The sequence below is a fragment of the Coregonus clupeaformis genome, chromosome 31 (assembly GCF_020615455.1).
Source record: "Coregonus clupeaformis isolate EN_2021a chromosome 31, ASM2061545v1, whole genome shotgun sequence".
Taxonomy (NCBI): domain Eukaryota; kingdom Metazoa; phylum Chordata; class Actinopteri; order Salmoniformes; family Salmonidae; genus Coregonus; species Coregonus clupeaformis.
Window position 1 is genome coordinate 45,295,561 of NC_059222.1, and position 20,119 is coordinate 45,315,679.

At 36.8% G+C, this 20,119-nt stretch overlaps 1 protein-coding gene across 1 annotated transcript in view; it reads right to left on the bottom strand.

Moving 5' to 3' along the window:
* Positions 1-770: 770 nt before the first annotated feature.
* Positions 771-20,119, bottom strand: part of LOC121547769 (cAMP and cAMP-inhibited cGMP 3',5'-cyclic phosphodiesterase 10A-like) — a 150,153-nt gene continuing 130,804 nt past the window's right edge. Inside the window, exon 19 of the mRNA XM_041859185.2 lies at positions 771-2,518. Coding sequence (XP_041715119.1) covers positions 2,170-2,518 — 349 coding nt within the window. The 3' untranslated portion in view covers positions 771-2,169. The remainder of the gene's footprint in view (positions 2,519-20,119) is intronic.

The following is a 20,119-nucleotide window of genomic DNA, read 5'->3' on the forward strand; positions in this document are numbered from 1 at the left end:
AAACAGATCTGGGACCAGGCTAAAAGGAGAGCCTAGCGCAAACAGATCTGGGACCAGGCTACAAGGAGAGTCTAGCGCAAACAGATCTGGGACCAGGCTACTAGGAGAGCCTAGCGCAAACAGATCTGGGACCAGGCTACTAGGAGAGCCTAGCGCAAACAGATCTGGGACCAGGCTACTAGGAGAGCCTAGCGCAAACAGATCTGGGACCAGGCTACTAGGAGAGCCTAGCGCAAACAGATCTGGGACCAGGCTACAAGGAGAGTCTAGCGCAAACAGATCTGGGACCAGGCTACAAGGAGAGTCTAAAAACAGACTGATTGCCCAAGGTTCTGTGTTCTAGAACCTAAAAGACTGATTGCCCAAGGTTCTGTGTTCTAGAACCTAAAAGACTGATTGCCCAAGGTTCTGTGTTCTAGAACCTAAAAGACTGATTGCCCATGGTTCTGGGTTCTAGAACCTAAAAGACTGATTGCCCATGGTTCTGGGTTCTAGAACCTAAAAGACTGATTGCCCATGGTTCTAGGTTCTAGAACCTAAAAGACTGATTGCCCATGGTTCTGGGTTCCGATAATCAGACAGTCAAAAGGCTGACTTGTAGCCAGCAGCAGGTTCCTGTGGCAACACCAGCGGCTAGTAGCTGGGTGGTGGGGTGCAGACCTGGGTTCAAAGACTATTTGAAATCTTTTGAATACTTTTAGTGATTGCTTTAGCCTGCATAGAGTGCCAGATGGGCGGGGTTTAAACTTGCAACTATTCTATTGGTTCCATTGTGCCAGGCAAGCTCAATCAAGCCCAGATAAAGTATTTGAAATGATTTTAAATGGTGTTTGAACCCAGGTCTGCCTGGGTGTTGGGTACTAGGGGCCCTTTCTGCATGGAACATTGTGACTCTCGTGTGACACGGCTAGCTAAGTGTTGACATTATCTAACTCAGCCCCGCTGGTCACACTTTGTCTGTCTGTGCTTTGATAATAAGACGCTGTGGGGGGATTTCTGCTCTATTTTTGCCATCTCTGAAGAGAATAGAATGTATGTTCTGTATGTCTTCATTCAAGTACTGCAAAAAAACATCATTTTTTTGCTCAAAGTGACAGAAAACATTCTAGAACATTCTAGAAGACATTCTAGAGGCTTCGTTTCGACAACAATCTAAACATTCTTTCTGTTTCTCTTTGAGAACCAACAACCTCCTCTACCAGTCAGTCTACCACAGCAAGCAAACAAACAGTACTATTTCAATAGACTGCGTCCCAAATGGTACCCTCTTCCCTAAATGGTACCCTCTTCCCTAAATGGTACCCTCTTCCCTAAATGGTACCCTCTTCCCTATAGAGTGCACTACTTTTGACCAGGGCCTACAGGGGGTCTTTTGGAAAACGCCCGGGAGTTAAGAGGAATGGTTTTAGTTATGTTGGGCCCAGGTCAAAAGTAGTGCTTTATATAGGAGATAGGGTACCATTTCAGACACATTCATAACGTCAGAACCAACAAACAAAAAGTCAAGATTTCACCTCCTGCCCTTTATAAAGGTTTAGAGTGTAAAGACTAAGGCCTCTGCAAATTCCATAACATAAAACAAACCAGCCCAAATAAAAAAAATCGAATTAACATTAAAATCAAATCAAAACAAACAAAAACAAAAGCACAGACATACAGATCAGCTCAGACAGGTCTGGACTGGCTCCTAAGCAGTGGAGTGGATCAGGTGATTGGGACCGAGTCCCCACTTCTCTCTCGGCTGTATTCATCAGTGCATACCATAGCAAAACGTAGCAAAACATTTTGCAACGGAAATCGTAAAACAACCGTTTCTTATTGGACCAGTCCAGGTAGTCCCTCCCTGTTTCGGCCCGTTTACTTGCGTTTGATCCCTAATGAACACACCCCTGCTGTCCTCCGTCCGTGTCTACGGGACATCCCTCACCCAATGAGGTAACTGTGTGTTTCTGAAAAGAATCCCCTTGTTTGTAAATCCACCAATCACCTTCGCTTGTGCCTACGCATGTTTCCCGCCCCTTCCTGTTGCAGCAGGAATTGAGGCGCTGACACAGGAAGTCCAGACAGGAAGTACACACACCTGATGGCAGGGGACATGTTGAGGGCGAGTGGTAGTGAGGGCATATTGACTTGTGTGGTAGTGAGGGCGAGCAGTGGCTTCACTACCAGTCAGTTGTCCACCTTCACAGGGCCTGAGTCAGGGTTAGATGGTTCCTCCGTGCTGGGCTCTACCCTGGGGTCTACAGGCTCTACCCTGGGGTCAACAGGCTCTACCCTGGGGTCTACAGGCTCTACCCTGGGGTCTACAGGCTCTACCCTGGGGTCCACAGGCTCTACCCTGGGGTCTACAGGCTCTACCCTGGGGTCAACAGGCTCTACCCTGGGGTCAACAGGCTCTACCCTGGGGTCAACAGGCTCTACCCTGGGGTCAACAGGCTCTGATGGAGCCCACACTCCTCTCACTCCACTGTCCTCCTCCTCTCCATTCACTATCTTCTCCCAATGGCCAAGGTTCTCCCTGTGGAAACACAATCATACTATGGTCAAAAGGCCGGTAGGAAGATAGTGAGTGTGTGTGTGTGCATGTGCATGTTCACGTGATGCTGATGCAGATATATATTAGTCCATGTACTATATGGTGTGTAGTCCATGTAATATATGATGTGTGTAGTCCATGTAATATATGGTGTGTGTAGTCCATGTAATATATGATGTGTGTAGTCCATGTAATATATGATGTGTAGTCCATGTAATATATGATGTGTGTAGTCCATGTAATATATGGTGTGTGTAGTCCATGTAATATATGGTGTGTAGTCCATGTAATATATGGTGTGTAGTCCATGTAATATATGATGTGTGTAGTCCATGTAATATATGATGTGTGTAGTCCATGTAATATATGGTGTGTGTAGTCCATGTAATATATGGTGTGTAGTCCATGTAATATATGGTGTGTAGTCCATGTAATATATGGTGTGTGTAGTCCATGTAATATATGGTGTGTAGTCCATGTAATATATGATGTGTGTAGTCCATGTAATATATGGTGTGTGTAGTCCATGTAATATATGTGTGTGTAGTCCATGTAATATATGGTGTGTGTAGTCCATGTAATATATGGTGTGTAGTCCATGTAATATATGGTGTGTGTAGTCCATGTAATATATGGTGTGTAGTCCATGTAATATATGGTGTGTAGTCCATGTAATATATGGTGTGTAGTCCATGTAATATATGATGTGTGTAGTCCATGTAATATATGGTGTGTAGTCCATGTAATATATGGTGTGTGTAGTCCATGTAATATATGAGTGTGTAGTCCATGTAATATATGATGTGTGTAGTCCATGTAATATATGGTGTGTGTAGTCCATGTAATATATGGTGTGTGTAGTCCATGTAATATATGGTGTGTGTAGTCCATGTAATATATGGTGTGTGTAGTCCATGTAATATATGGTGTGTGTAGTCCATGTAATATATGGTGTGTGTAGTCCATGTAATATATGGTGTGTGTAGTCCATGTAATATATGGGTGTGTAGTCCATGTAATATATGGTGTGTGTAGTCCATGTAATATATGGTGTGTAGTCCATGTAATATATGGTGTGTGTAGTCCATGTAATATATGGTGTGTAGTCCATGTAATATATGGTGTGTGTAGTCCATGTAATATATGGTGTGTGTAGTCCATGTAATATATGGTGTGTAGTCCATGTAATATATGGTGTGTGTAGTCCATGTAATATATGGTGTGTGTAGTCCATGTAATATATGTGTGTGTAGTCCATGTAATATATGGTGTGTGTAGTCCATGTAATATATGGGTGTGTAGTCCATGTAATATATGTGTGTGTAGTCCATGTAATATATGGTGTGTGTAGTCCATGTAATATATGGTGTGTAGTCCATGTAATATATGGTGTGTAGTCCATGTAATATATGGTGTGTGTAGTCCATGTAATATATGGTGTGTGTAGTCCATGTAATATATGGTGTGTGTAGTCCATGTAATATATGGTGTGTAGTCCATGTAATATATGGTGTGTGTAGTCCATGTAATATATGGTGTGTGTAGTCCATGTAATATATGGTGTGTGTAGTCCATGTAATATATGGTGTGTGTAGTCCATGTAATATATGGTGTGTGTAGTCCATGTAATATATGGTGTGTGTAGTCCATGTAATATATGGTGTGTGTAGTCCATGTAATATATGGGTGTGTAGTCCATGTAATATATGGTGTGTGTAGTCCATGTAATATATGGTGTGTGTAGTCCATGTAATATATGGTGTGTGTAGTCCATGTAATATATGGTGTGTGTAGTCCATGTAATATATGTGTGTGTAGTCCATGTAATATATGGTGTGTGTAGTCCATGTAATATATGGTGTGTGTAGTCCATGTAATATATGGTGTGTAGTCCATGTAATATATGGTGTGTGTAGTCCATGTAATATATGATGTGTGTAGTCCATGTAATATATGGTGTGTGTAGTCCATGTAATATATGGTGTGTGTAGTCCATGTAATATATGGTGTGTGTAGTCCATGTAATATATGGTGTGTGTAGTCCATGTAATATATGGTGTGTGTAGTCCATGTAATATATGGTGTGTGTAGTCCATGTAATATATGGTGTGTGTAGTCCATGTAATATATGGTGTGTGTAGTCCATGTAATATATGGTGTGTAGTCCATGTAATATATGGTGTGTGTAGTCCATGTAATATATGGTGTGTGTAGTCCATGTAATATATGGTGTGTGTAGTCCATGTAATATATGATGTGTGTAGTCCATGTAATATATGGTGTGTAGTCCATGTAATATATGGTGTGTGTAGTCCATGTAATATATGGTGTGTGTAGTCCATGTAATATATGGTGTGTGTAGTCCATGTAATATATGGTGTGTGTAGTCCATGTAATATATGGTGTGTGTAGTCCATGTAATATATGGTGTGTGTAGTCCATGTAATATATGGTGTGTGTAGTCCATGTAATATATGGTGTGTGTAGTCCATGTAATATATGGTGTGTGTAGTCCATGTAATATATGGTGTGTGTAGTCCATGTAATATATGGTGTGTGTAGTCCATGTAATATATGGTGTGTGTAGTCCATGTAATATATGGTGTGTGTAGTCCATGTAATATATGGTGTGTGTAGTCCATGTAATATATGGTGTGTGTAGTCCATGTAATATATGTGTGTGTAGTCCATGTAATATATGGTGTGTGTAGTCCATGTAATATATGATGTGTGTAGTCCATGTAATATATGGTGTGTGTAGTCCATGTAATATATGGTGTGTGTAGTCCATGTAATATATGGTGTGTAGTCCATGTAATATATGGTGTGTAGTCCATGTAATATATGGTGTGTGTAGTCCATGTAATATATGATGTGTGTAGTCCATGTAATATATGGTGTGTAGTCCATGTAATATATGGTGTGTGTAGTCCATGTAATATATGGTGTGTAGTCCATGTAATATATGGTGTGTGTAGTCCATGTAATATATGGTGTGTGTAGTCCATGTAATATATGGTGTGTGTAGTCCATGTAATATATGGTGTGTGTAGTCCATGTAATATATGATGTGTGTAGTCCATGTAATATATGGTGTGTAGTCCATGTAATATATGGTGTGTGTAGTCCATGTAATATATGGTGTGTAGTCCATGTAATATATGGTGTGTGTAGTCCATGTAATATATGGTGTGTGTAGTCCATGTAATATATGGTGTGTGTAGTCCATGTAATATATGGTGTGTGTAGTCCATGTAATATATGGTGTGTGTAGTCCATGTAATATATGATGTGTGTAGTCCATGTAATATATGGTGTGTGTAGTCCATGTAATATATGGTGTGTGTAGTCCATGTAATATATGGTGTGTGTAGTCCATGTAATATATGGTGTGTGTAGTCCATGTAATATATGGTGTGTAGTCCATGTAATATATGGTGTGTGTAGTCCATGTAATATATGGTGTGTGTAGTCCATGTAATATATGTGTGTGTAGTCCATGTAATATATGGTGTGTGTAGTCCATGTAATATATGGTGTGTGTAGTCCATGTAATATATGATGTGTGTAGTCCATGTAATATATGGTGTGTGTAGTCCATGTAATATATGTGTGTGTAGTCCATGTAATATATGGTGTGTGTAGTCCATGTAATATATGTGTGTGTAGTCCATGTAATATATGGTGTGTAGTCCATGTAATATATGGTGTGTGTAGTCCATGTAATATATGGTGTGTGTAGTCCATGTAATATATGGTGTGTGTAGTCCATGTAATATATGGTGTGTGTAGTCCATGTAATATATGGTGTGTGTAGTCCATGTAATATATGGTGTGTGTAGTCCATGTAATATATGGTGTGTGTAGTCCATGTAATATATGGTGTGTGTAGTCCATGTAATATATGGTGTGTGTAGTCCATGTAATATATGGTGTGTGTAGTCCATGTAATATATGGTGTGTGTAGTCCATGTAATATATGGTGTGTGTAGTCCATGTAATATATGGTGTGTAGTCCATGTAATATATGATGTGTGTAGTCCATGTAATATATGGGTGTGTAGTCCATGTAATATATGGTGTGTGTAGTCCATGTAATATATGGTGTGTGTAGTCCATGTAATATATGGTGTGTGTAGTCCATGTAATATATGTGTGTGTAGTCCATGTAATATATGGTGTGTGTAGTCCATGTAATATATGGTGTGTGTAGTCCATGTAATATATGGTGTGTGTAGTCCATGTAATATATGGTGTGTGTAGTCCATGTAATATATGGTGTGTGTAGTCCATGTAATATATGATGTGTGTAGTCCATGTAATATATGGTGTGTATAGTCCATGTAATATATGGTGTGTGTAGTCCATGTAATATATGATGTGTGTAGTCCATGTAATATATGATGTGTAGTCCATGGAATATATGGTGTGTAGTCCATGTAATATATGGTGTGTAGTCCATGTAATATATGGTGTGTGTAGTCCATGTAATATATGGTGTGTGTAGTCCATGTAATATATGGTGTGTAGTCCATGTAATATATGGTGTGTGTAGTCCATGTAATATATGGTGTGTGTAGTCCATGTAATATATGGGTGTGTAGTCCATGTAATATATGGTGTGTGTAGTCCATGTAATATATGGTGTGTGTAGTCCATGTAATATATGGGTGTGTAGTCCATGTAATATATGGTGTGTGTAGTCCATGTAATATATGGTGTGTGTAGTCCATGTAATATATGGTGTGTGTAGTCCATGTAATATATGGTGTGTGTAGTCCATGTAATATATGGTGTGTGTAGTCCATGTAATATATGGTGTGTGTAGTCCATGTAATATATGGTGTGTGTAATCCATGTAATATATGGTGTGTGTAGTCCATGTAATATATGGTGTGTGTAGTCCATGTAATATATGGTGTGTGTAGTCCATGTAATATATGGTGTGTGTAGTCCATGTAATATATGATGTGTGTAGTCCATGTAATATATGGTGTGTGTAGTCCATGTAATATATGGGTGTGTAGTCCATGTAATATATGGTGTGTGTAGTCCATGTAATATATGGTGTGTAGTCCATGTAATATATGGTGTGTGTAGTCCATGTAATATATGGTGTGTGTAGTCCATGTAATATATGGTGTGTAGTCCATGTAATATATGGTGTGTGTAGTCCATGTAATAGATGATGTGTGTAGTCCATGTAATATATGATGTGTGTAGTCCATGTAATATATGGTGTGTAGTCCATGTAATATATGGTGTGTGTAGTCCATGTAATATATGATGTGTGTAGTCCATGTAATATATGGTGTGTGTAGTCCATGTAATATATGGTGTGTGTAGTCCATGTAATATATGGTGTGTGTAGTCCATGTAATATATGGTGTGTGTAGTCCATGTAATATATGATGTGTGTAGTCCATGTAATATATGGTGTGTGTAGTCCATGTAATATATGGTGTGTGTAGTCCATGTAATATATGGTGTGTGTAGTCCATGTAATATATGGTGTGTGTAGTCCATGTAATATATGATGTGTGTAGTCCATGTAATATATGGTGTGTGTAGTCCATGTAATATATGGTGTGTGTAGTCCATGTAATATATGGTGTGTGTAGTCCATGTAATATATGGTGTGTGTAGTCCATGTAATATATGGTGTGTAGTCCATGTAATATATGGTGTGTGTAGTCCATGTAATATATGGTGTGTGTAGTCCATGTAATATATGGTGTGTGTAGTCCATGTAATATATGGTGTGTGTAGTCCATGTAATATATGATGTGTGTAGTCCATGTAATATATGGTGTGTAGTCCATGTAATATATGGTGTGTGTAGTCCATGTAATATATGGTGTGTGTAGTCCATGTAATATATGGTGTGTAGTCCATGTAATATATGATGTGTGTAGTCCATGTAATATATGGTGTGTGTAGTCCATGTAATATATGGTGTGTGTAGTCCATGTAATATATGGGTGTGTAGTCCATGTAATATATGGTGTGTGTAGTCCATGTAATATATGTGTGTGTAGTCCATGTAATATATGGTGTGGTAGTCCATGTAATATATGGTGTGTGTAGTCCATGTAATATATGGTGTGTGTAGTCCATGTAATATATGGTGTGTGTAGTCCATGTAATATATGGTGTGTGTAGTCCATGTAATATATGGTGTGTGTAGTCCATGTAATATATGGTGTGTGTAGTCCATGTAATATATGGTGTGTGTAGTCCATGTAATATATGGTGTGTGTAGTCCATGTAATATATGGTGTGTGTAGTCCATGTAATATATGGTGTGTGTAGTCCATGTAATATATGGTGTGTAGTCCATGTAATATATGGTGTGTGTAGTCCATGTAATATATGGTGTGTGTAGTCCATGTAATATATGATGTGTGTAGTCCATGTAATATATGGTGTGTGTAGTCCATGTAATATATGGTGTGTAGTCCATGTAATATATGGTGTGTGTAGTCCATGTAATATATGGTGTGTAGTCCATGTAATATATGATGTGTGTAGTCCATGTAATATATGGTGTGTAGTCCATGTAATATATGGTGTGTGTAGTCCATGTAATATATGGTGTGTGTAGTCCATGTAATATATGGTGTGTGTAGTCCATGTAATATATGGTGTGTGTAGTCCATGTAATATATGGTGTGTGTAGTCCATGTAATATATGGTGTGTGTAGTCCATGTAATATATGGTGTGTGTAGTCCATGTAATATATGGTGTGTGTAGTCCATGTAATATATGGTGTGTGTAGTCCATGTAATATATGGTGTGTGTAGTCCATGTAATATATGGTGTGTGTAGTCCATGTAATATATGGTGTGTGTAGTCCATGTAATATATGGTGTGTGTAGTCCATGTAATATATGGTGTGTGTAGTCCATGTAATATATGGTGTGTGTAGTCCATGTAATATATGGTGTGTGTAGTCCATGTAATATATGGTGTGTGTAGTCCATGTAATATATGGTGTGTGTAGTCCATGTAATATATGGTGTGTGTAGTCCATGTAATATATGGTGTGTGTAGTCCATGTAATATATGGTGTGTGTAGTCCATGTAATATATGTGTGTGTAGTCCATGTAATATATGGTGTGTGTAGTCCATGTAATATATGGTGTGTAGTCCATGTAATATATGGTGTGTGTAGTCCATGTAATATATGGTGTGTGTAGTCCATGTAATATATGGTGTGTAGTCCATGTAATATATGTGTGTGTAGTCCATGTAATATATGGTGTGTGTAGTCCATGTAATATATGGTGTGTGTAGTCCATGTAATATATGGTGTGTGTAGTCCATGTAATATATGGTGTGTAGTCCATGTAATATATGGTGTGTGTAGTCCATGTAATATATGGTGTGTGTAGTCCATGTAATATATGGTGTGTGTAGTCCATGTAATATATGGTGTGTGTAGTCCATGTAATATATGGTGTGTAGTCCATGTAATATATGGTGTGTAGTCCATGTAATATATGGTGTGTGTAGTCCATGTAATATATGTGTGTGTAGTCCATGTAATATATGGTGTGTGTAGTCCATGTAATATATGATGTGTGTAGTCCATGTAATATATGGTGTGTAGTCCATGTAATATATGGTGTGTGTAGTCCATGTAATATATGGTGTGTGTAGTCCATGTAATATATGGTGTGTAGTCCATGTAATATATGGTGTGTGTAGTCCATGTAATATATGGTGTGTGTAGTCCATGTAATATATGGTGTGTGTAGTCCATGTAATATATGGTGTGTGTAGTCCATGTAATATATGGTGTGTAGTCCATGTAATATATGGTGTGTGTAGTCCATGTAATATATGGTGTGTAGTCCATGTAATATATGGTGTGTGTAGTCCATGTAATATATGGTGTGTGTAGTCCATGTAATATATGATGTGTGTAGTCCATGTAATATATGGGTGTGTAGTCCATGTAATATATGGTGTGTGTAGTCCATGTAATATATGGTGTGTGTAGTCCATGTAATATATGGTGTGTAGTCCATGTAATATATGGTGTGTGTAGTCCATGTAATATATGGTGTGTGTAGTCCATGTAATATATGGTGTGTAGTCCATGTAATATATGATGTGTGTAGTCCATGTAATATATGGTGTGTGTAGTCCATGTAATATATGGTGTGTGTAGTCCATGTAATATATGGTGTGTGTAGTCCATGTAATATATGGTGTGTGTAGTCCATGTAATATATGGTGTGTGTAGTCCATGTAATATATGGTGTGTAGTCCATGTAATATATGGTGTGTGTAGTCCATGTAATATATGGTGTGTAGTCCATGTAATATATGGTGTGTGTAGTCCATGTAATATATGGTGTGTGTAGTCCATGTAATATATGGTGTGTGTAGTCCATGTAATATATGGTGTGTGTAGTCCATGTAATATATGGTGTGTGTAGTCCATGTAATATATGGTGTGTGTAGTCCATGTAATATATGGTGTGTTAGTCCATGTAATATATGGTGTGTATAGTCCATGTAATATATGGTGTGGTAGTCCATGTAATATATGGTGTGTGTAGTCCATGTAATATATGGTGTGTGTAGTCCATGTAATATATGGTGTGTAGTCCATGTAATATATGATGTGTGTAGTCCATGTAATATATGGTGTGTGTAGTCCATGTAATATATGGTGTGTAGTCCATGTAATATATGGTGTGTGTAGTCCATGTAATATATGGTGTGTGTAGTCCATGTAATATATGATGTGTGTAGTCCATGTAATATATGGTGTGTAGTCCATGTAATATATGGGTGTGTAGTCCATGTAATATATGGTGTGTGTAGTCCATGTAATATATGGTGTGTGTAGTCCATGTAATATATGGTGTGTGTAGTCCATGTAATATATGGTGTGTGTAGTCCATGTAATATATGGGTGTAGTCCATGTAATATATGGTGTGTAGTCCATGTAATATATGGTGTGTAGTCCATGTAATATATGGTGTGTGTAGTCCATGTAATATATGGTGTGTAGTCCATGTAATATATGGGTGTGTAGTCCATGTAATATATGGTGTGTGTAGTCCATGTAATATATGGTGTGTAGTCCATGTAATATATGGTGTGTGTAGTCCATGTAATATATGGTGTGTGTAGTCCATGTAATATATGTGTGTGTAGTCCATGTAATATATGGTGTGTGTAGTCCATGTAATATATGGTGTGTGTAGTCCATGTAATATATGGTGTGATAGTCCATGTAATATATGGTGTGTGTAGTCCATGTAATATATGGTGTGTGTAGTCCATGTAATATATGGTGTGTGTAGTCCATGTAATATATGGTGTGTGTAGTCCATGTAATATATGGTGTGTGTAGTCCATGTAATATATGGTGTGTAGTCCATGTAATATATGGTGTGTGTAGTCCATGTAATATATGGTGTGTAGTCCATGTAATATATGATGTGTGTAGTCCATGTAATATATGATGTGTGTAGTCCATGTAATATATGATGTGTAGTCCATGTAATATATGGCGTGTAGTCCATGTAATATATGGTGTGTAGTCCATGTAATATATGGTGTGTAGTCCATGTAATATATGATGTGTAGTCCATGTAATATATGGTGTGTAGTCCATGTAATATATGGTGTGTGTAGTCCATGTAATATATGGTGTGTGTAGTCCATGTAATATATTGTGTGTAGTCCATGTAATATATGGTGTGTAGGCCATGTAATATATGGTGTGTAGTCCATGTAATATATGGTGTGTGTAGTCCATGTAATATATGGTGTGTAGTCCATGTAATATATGATGTGTGTAGTCCATGTAATATATGGTGTGTGTAGTCCATGTAATATATGGTGTGTAGTCCATGTAATATATGGTGTGTTTAGTCCATGTAATATATGGTGTGTGTAGTCCATGTAATATATGGTGTGTAGTCCATGTAATATATGGTGTGTGTAGTCCATGTAATATATGGTGTGTGTAGTCCATGTAATATATGGTGTGTAGTCCATGTAATATATGATGTGTGTAATCCATGTAATATATGGTGTGTGTAGTCCATGTAATATATGGTGTGTAGTCCATGTAATATATGGTGTGTGTAGTCCATGTAATATATGGTGTGTGTAGTCCATGTAATATATGATGTGTGTAGTCCATGTAATATATGGTGTGTGTAGTCCATGTAATATATGATGTGTAGTCCATGTAATATATGGTGTGTGTAGTCCATGTAATATATGATGTGTGTAGTCCATGTAATATATGGTGTGTGTAGTCCATGTAATATATGGTGTGTGTAGTCCATGTAATATATGGTGTGTAGTCCATGTAATATATGGTGTGTGTAGTCCATGTAATAGATGATGTGTGTAGTCCATGTAATATATGATGTGTATAGTCCATGTAATATATGGTGTGTAGTCCATGTAATATATGGTGTGTGTAGTCCATGTAATATATGATGTGTGTAGTCCATGTAATATATGGTGTGTAGTCCATGTAATATATGGTGTGTAGTCCATGTAATATATGGTGTGTGTAGTCCATGTAATATATGGTGTGTGTAGTCCATGTAATATATGGTGTGTGTAGTCCATGTAATATATGGTGTGTGTAGTCCATGTAATATATGGTGTGTGTAGTCCATGTAATATATGATGTGTGTAGTCCATGTAATATATGGTGTGTGTAGTCCATGTAATATATGGTGTGTGTAGTCCATGTAATATATGGTGTGTAGTCCATGTAATATATGGTGTGTGTAGTCCATGTAATATATGGTGTGTGTAGTCCATGTAATATATGATGTGTGTAGTCCATGTAATATATGGGTGTGTTGTCCATGTAATATATGGTGTGTGTAGTCCATGTAATATATGGTGTGTAGTCCATGTAATATATGGTGTGTAGTCCATGTAATATATGATGTGTGTAGTCCATGTAATATATGGTGTGTGTAGTCCATGTAATATATGGTGTGTAGTCCATGTAATATATGGTGTGTAGTCCATGTAATATATGGTGTGTAGTCCATGTAATATATGGTGTGTAGTCCATGTAATATATGGTGTGTGTAGTCCATGTAATATATGATGTGTGTAGTCTATGTAATATATGGTGTGTGTAGTCCATGTAATATATGGTGTGTGTAGTCCATGTAATATATGGTGTGTAGTCCATGTAATATATGGTGTGTGTAGTCCATGTAATATATGGTGTGTGTAGTCCATGTAATATATGGTGTGTAGTCCATGTAATATATGGTGTGTGTAGTCCATGTAATATATGGTGTGTGTAGTCCATGTAATATATGATGTGTGTAGTCCATGTAATATATGGTGTGTGTTGTCCATGTAATATATGGTGTGTGTAGTCCATGTAATATATGGTGTGTAGTCCATGTAATATATGGTGTGTGTAGTCCATGTAATATATGATGTGTGTAGTCCATGTAATATATGATGTGTGTAGTCCATGTAATATATGATGTGTAGTCCATGTAATATATGGCGTGTAGTCCATGTAATATATGGTGTGTAGTCCATGTAATATATGGTGTGTAGTCCATGTAATATATGATGTGTAGTCCATGTAATATATGGTGTGTAGTCCATGTAATATATGGTGTGTAGTCCATGTAATATATGGTGTGTGTAGTCCATGTAATATATGGTGTGTAGTCCATGTAATATATGGTGTGTAGTCCATGTAATATATGGTGTGTAGTCCATGTAATATATGGTGTGTAGTCCATGTAATATATGGTGTGTGTAGTCCATGTAATATATGGTGTGTAGTCCATGTAATATATGATGTGTGTAGTCCATGTAATATATGGTGTGTGTAGTCCATGTAATATATGGTGTGTAGTCCATGTAATATATGGTGTGTTTAGTCCATGTAATATATGGTGTGTGTAGTCCATGTAATATATGGTGTGTAGTCCATGTAATATATGGTGTGTGTAGTCCATGTAATATATGGTGTGTGTAGTCCATGTAATATATGGTGTGTAGTCCATGTAATATATGATGTGTGTAATCCATGTAATATATGGTGTGTGTAGTCCATGTAATATATGGTGTGTAGTCCATGTAATATATGGTGTGTGTAGTCCATGTAATATATGGTGTGTGTAGTCCATGTAATATATGATGTGTGTAGTCCATGTAATATATGGTGTGTGTAGTCCATGTAATATATGATGTGTAGTCCATGTAATATATGGTGTGTGTAGTCCATGTAATATATGATGTGTGTAGTCCATGTAATATATGGTGTGTGTAGTCCATGTAATATATGGTGTGTGTAGTCCATGTAATATATGGTGTGTAGTCCATGTAATATATGGTGTGTGTAGTCCATGTAATAGATGATGTGTGTAGTCCATGTAATATATGATGTGTATAGTCCATGTAATATATGGTGTGTAGTCCATGTAATATATGGTGTGTGTAGTCCATGTAATATATGATGTGTGTAGTCCATGTAATATATGGTGTGTAGTCCATGTAATATATGGTGTGTAGTCCATGTAATATATGGTGTGTGTAGTCCATGTAATATATGGTGTGTGTAGTCCATGTAATATATGGTGTGTGTAGTCCATGTAATATATGATGTGTGTAGTCCATGTAATATATGGTGTGTGTAGTCCATGTAATATATGATGTGTGTAGTCCATGTAATATATGGTGTGTGTAGTCCATGTAATATATGGTGTGTGTAGTCCATGTAATATATGGTGTGTAGTCCATGTAATATATGGTGTGTGTAGTCCATGTAATATATGGTGTGTGTAGTCCATGTAATATATGGTGTGTGTAGTCCATGTAATATATGGTGTGTGTAGTCCATGTAATATATGGTGTGTGTAGTCCATGTAATATATGGTGTGTGTAGTCCATGTAATATATGATGTGTAGTCCATGTAATATATGATGTGTGTAGTCCATGTAATATATGATGTGTGTAGTCCATGTAATATATGGTGTGTAGTCCATGTAATATATGGTGTGTAGTCCATGTAATATATGGTGTGTGTAGTCCATGTAATATATGGTGTGTAGTCCATGTAATATATGGTGTGTAGTCCATGTAATATATGGTGTGTATAGTCCATGTAATATATGGTGTGTGTAGTCCATGTAATATATGGTGTGTGTAGTCCATGTAATATATGATGTGTGTAGTCCATGTAATATATGGTGTGTGTAGTCCATGTAATATATGGTGTGTAGTCCATGTAATATATGGTGTGTAGTCCATGTAATATATGGTGTGTGTAGTCCATGTAATATATGATGTGTGTAGTCCATGTAATATATGGTGTGTGTAGTCCATGTAATATATGGGTGTGTAGTCCATGTAATATATGGTGTGTGTAGTCCATGTAATATATGATGTGTGTAGTCCATGTAATATATGGTGTGTGTAGTCCATGTAATATATGGTGTGTAGTCCATGTAATATATGAGTGTGTAGTCCATGTAATATATGGTGTGTGTAGTCCATGTAATATATGGTGTGTGTAGTCCATGTAATATATGGTGTGTGTAGTCCATGTAATATATGGTGTGTGTAGTCCATGTAATATATGGTGTGTGTAGTCCATGTAATATATGATGTGTGTAGTCCATGTAATATATGGTGTGTGTAGTCCATGTAATATATGGTGTGTAGTCCATGTAATATATGGTGTGTAGTCCATGTAATATATGGTGTGTGTAGTCCATGTAATATATGGTGTGTGTAGTCCATGTAATATATGGTGTGTAGTCCATGTAATATATGGTGTGTGTAGTCCATGTAATATATGGTGTGTGTAGTCCATGTAATATATGGTGTGTGTAGTCCATGTAATATATGGTGTGTGTAGTCCATGTAATATATGATGTGTGTAGTCCATGTAATATATGGTGTGTAGTCCATGTAATATATGGTGTGTGTAGTCCATGTAATATATGGTGTGTGTAGTCCATGTAATATATGTGTGTGTAGTCCATGTAATATATGGTGTGTGTAGTCCATGTAATATATGATGTGTAGTCCATGTAATATATGGTGTGTGTAGTCCATGTAATATATGGTGTGTGTAGTCCATGTAATATATGGTGTGTGTAGTCCATGTAATATATGGTGTGTGTAGTCCATGTAATATATGGTTGTGTAGTCCATGTAATATATGGTGTGTGTAGTCCATGTAATATATGGTGTGTGTAGTCCATGTAATATATGGTGTGTGTAGTCCATGTAATATATGGTGTGTGTAGTCCATGTAATATATGGTGTGTGTAGTCCATGTAATATATGTGTGTAGTCCATGTAATATATGGTGTGTAGTCCATGTAATATATGGTGTGTGTAGTCCATGTAATATATGGTGTGTGTAGTCCATGTAATATATGGTGTGTGTAGTCCATGTAATATATGGTGTGTGTAGTCCATGTAATATATGGTGTGTAGTCCATGTAATATATGGTGTGTGTAGTCCATGTAATATATGGTGTGTGTAGTCCATGTAATATGCGTGTGTAGTCCATGTAATATATGGTGTGTGTAGTCCATGTAATATATGGTGTGTGTAGTCCATGTAATATATGGTGTGTGTAGTCCATGTAATATATGGTGTGTGTAGTCCATGTAATATATGATGTGTGTAGTCCATGTAATATATGGTGTGTAGTCCATGTAATATATGGTGTGTGTAGTCCATGTAATATATGGTGTGTGTAGTCCATGTAATATATGGTGTGTAGTCCATGTAATATATGGTGTGTGTAGTCCATGTAATATATGGTGTGTGTAGTCCATGTAATATATGGTGTGTGTAGTCCATGTAATATATGGTGTGTAGTCCATGTAATATATGGTGTGTGTAGTCCATGTAATATATGGTGTGTGTAGTCCATGTAATATATGGTGTGTAGTCCATGTAATATATGGTGTGTGTAGTCCATGTAATATATGTGTGTGTAGTCCATGTAATATATGGTGTGTGTAGTCCATGTAATATATGGTGTGTGTAGTCCATGTAATATATGGTGTGTGTAGTCCATGTAATATATGATGTGTGTAGTCCATGTAATATATGTGTGTGTAGTCCATGTAATATATGGTGTGTGTAGTCCATGTAATATATGGTGTGTGTAGTCCATGTAATATATGGTGTGTGTAGTCCATGTAATATATGGTGTGTGTAGTCCATGTAATATATGGTGTGTAGTCCATGTAATATATGGTGTGTAGTCCATGTAATATATGGTGTGTGTAGTCCATGTAATATATGGTGTGTGTAGTCCATGTAATATATGGTGTGTGTAGTCCATGTAATATATGATGTGTGTAGTCCATGTAATATATGGTGTGTGTAGTCCATGTAATATATGGTGTGTGTAGTCCATGTAATATATGGTGTGTGTAGTCCCATGTATTATATGGTGTGTAGTCCATGTAATATATGGTGTGTAGTCCATGTAATATATGGTGTGTAGTCCATGTAATATATGGTGTGTGTAGTCCATGTAATATATGGGTGTGTAGTCCATGTAATATATGGTGTGTGTAGTCCATGTAATATATGGTGTGTAGTCCATGTAATATATGGTGTGTAGTCCATGTAATATATGGTGTGTAGTCCATGTAATATATGGTGTGTGTAGTCCATGTAATATATGGTGTGTAGTCCATGTAATATATGGTGTGTAGTCCATGTAATATATGGTGTGTGTAGTCCATGTAATATATGGTGTGTGTAGTCCATGTAATATATGGTGTGTAGTCCATGTAATATATGATGTGTGTAGTCCATGTAATATATGGTGTGTGTAGTCCATGTAATATATGGTGTGTGTAGTCCATGTAATATATGGTGTGTGTAGTCCATGTAATATATGGTGTGTGTAGTCCATGTAATATATGGTGTGTAGTCCATGTAATATATGGTGTGTGTAGTCCATGTAATATATGGTGTGTGTAGTCCATGTAATATATGGTGTGTGTAGTCCATGTAATATATGATGTGTGTAGTCCATGTAATATATGGTGTGTGTAGTCCATGTAATATATGGGTGTGTAGTCCATGTAATATATGGTGTGTGTAGTCCATGTAATATATGGTGTGTGTAGTCCATGTAATATATGGTGTGTGTAGTCCATGTAATATATGGTGTGTAGTCCATGTAATATATGGTGTGTAGTCCATGTAATATATGATGTGTGTAGTCCATGTAATATATGATGTGTGTAGTCCATGTAATATATGGTGTGTGTAGTCCATGTAATATATGGTGTGTAGTCCATGTAATATATGGTGTGTGTAGTCCATGTAATATATGGTGTGTGTAGTCCATGTAATATATGATGTGTGTAGTCCATGTAATATATGGTGTGTGTAGTCCATGTAATATATGGTGTGTGTAGTCCATGTAATATATGGTGTGTGTAGTCCATGTAATATATGGTGTGTGTAGTCCATGTAATATATGTGTGTGTAGTCCATGTAATATATGGTGTGTAGTCCATGTAATATATGGTGTGTGTAGTCCATGTAATATATGGTGTGTGTAGTCCATGTAATATATGGTGTGTGTAGTCCATGTAATATATGGTGTGTAGTCCATGTAATATATGGTGTGTAGTCCATGTAATATATGGTGTGTGTAGTCCATGTAATATATGGTGTGTGTAGTCCATGTAATATATGGTGTGTAGTCCATGTAATATATGTGTGTGTAGTCCATGTAATATATGGTGTGTAGTCCATGTAATATATGGTGTGTAGTCCATGTAATATATGGTGTGTGTAGTCCATGTAATATATGTGTGTGTAGTCCATGTAATATATGATGTGTGTAGTCCATGTAATATATGGTGTGTGTAGTCCATGTAATATATGGTGTGTGTAGTCCATGTAATATATGGTGTGTGTAGTCCATGTAATATATGGTGTGTGTAGTCCATGTAATATATGGTGTGTAGTCCATGTAATATATGGTGTGTGTAGTCCATGTAATATATGGTGTGTGTAGTCCATGTAATATATGATGTGTGTAGTCCATGTAATATATGAGTGTGTAGTCCATGTAATATATGGTGTGTAGTCCATGTAATATATGGTGTGTGTAGTCCATGTAATATATGGTGTGTGTAGTCCATGTAATATATGGTGTGTGTAGTCCATGTAATATATGTGTGTGATAGTCCATGTAATATATGGTGTGTGTAGTCCATGTAATATATGGTGTGTGTAGTCCATGTAATATATGGTGTGTAGTCCATGTAATATATGGTGTGTAGTCCATGTAATATATGGTGTGTAGTCCATGTAATATATGGTGTGTGTAGTCCATGTAATATATGGTGTGTGTAGTCCATGTAATATATGGTGTGTAGTCCATGTAATATATGATGTGTGTAGTCCATGTAATATATGGTGTGTGTAGTCCATGTAATATATGGTGTGTAGTCCATGTAACATATGATGTGTGTAGTCCATGTAATATATGGTGTGTGTAGTCCATGTAATATATGGTGTGTAGTCCATGTAATATATGATGTGTGTAGTC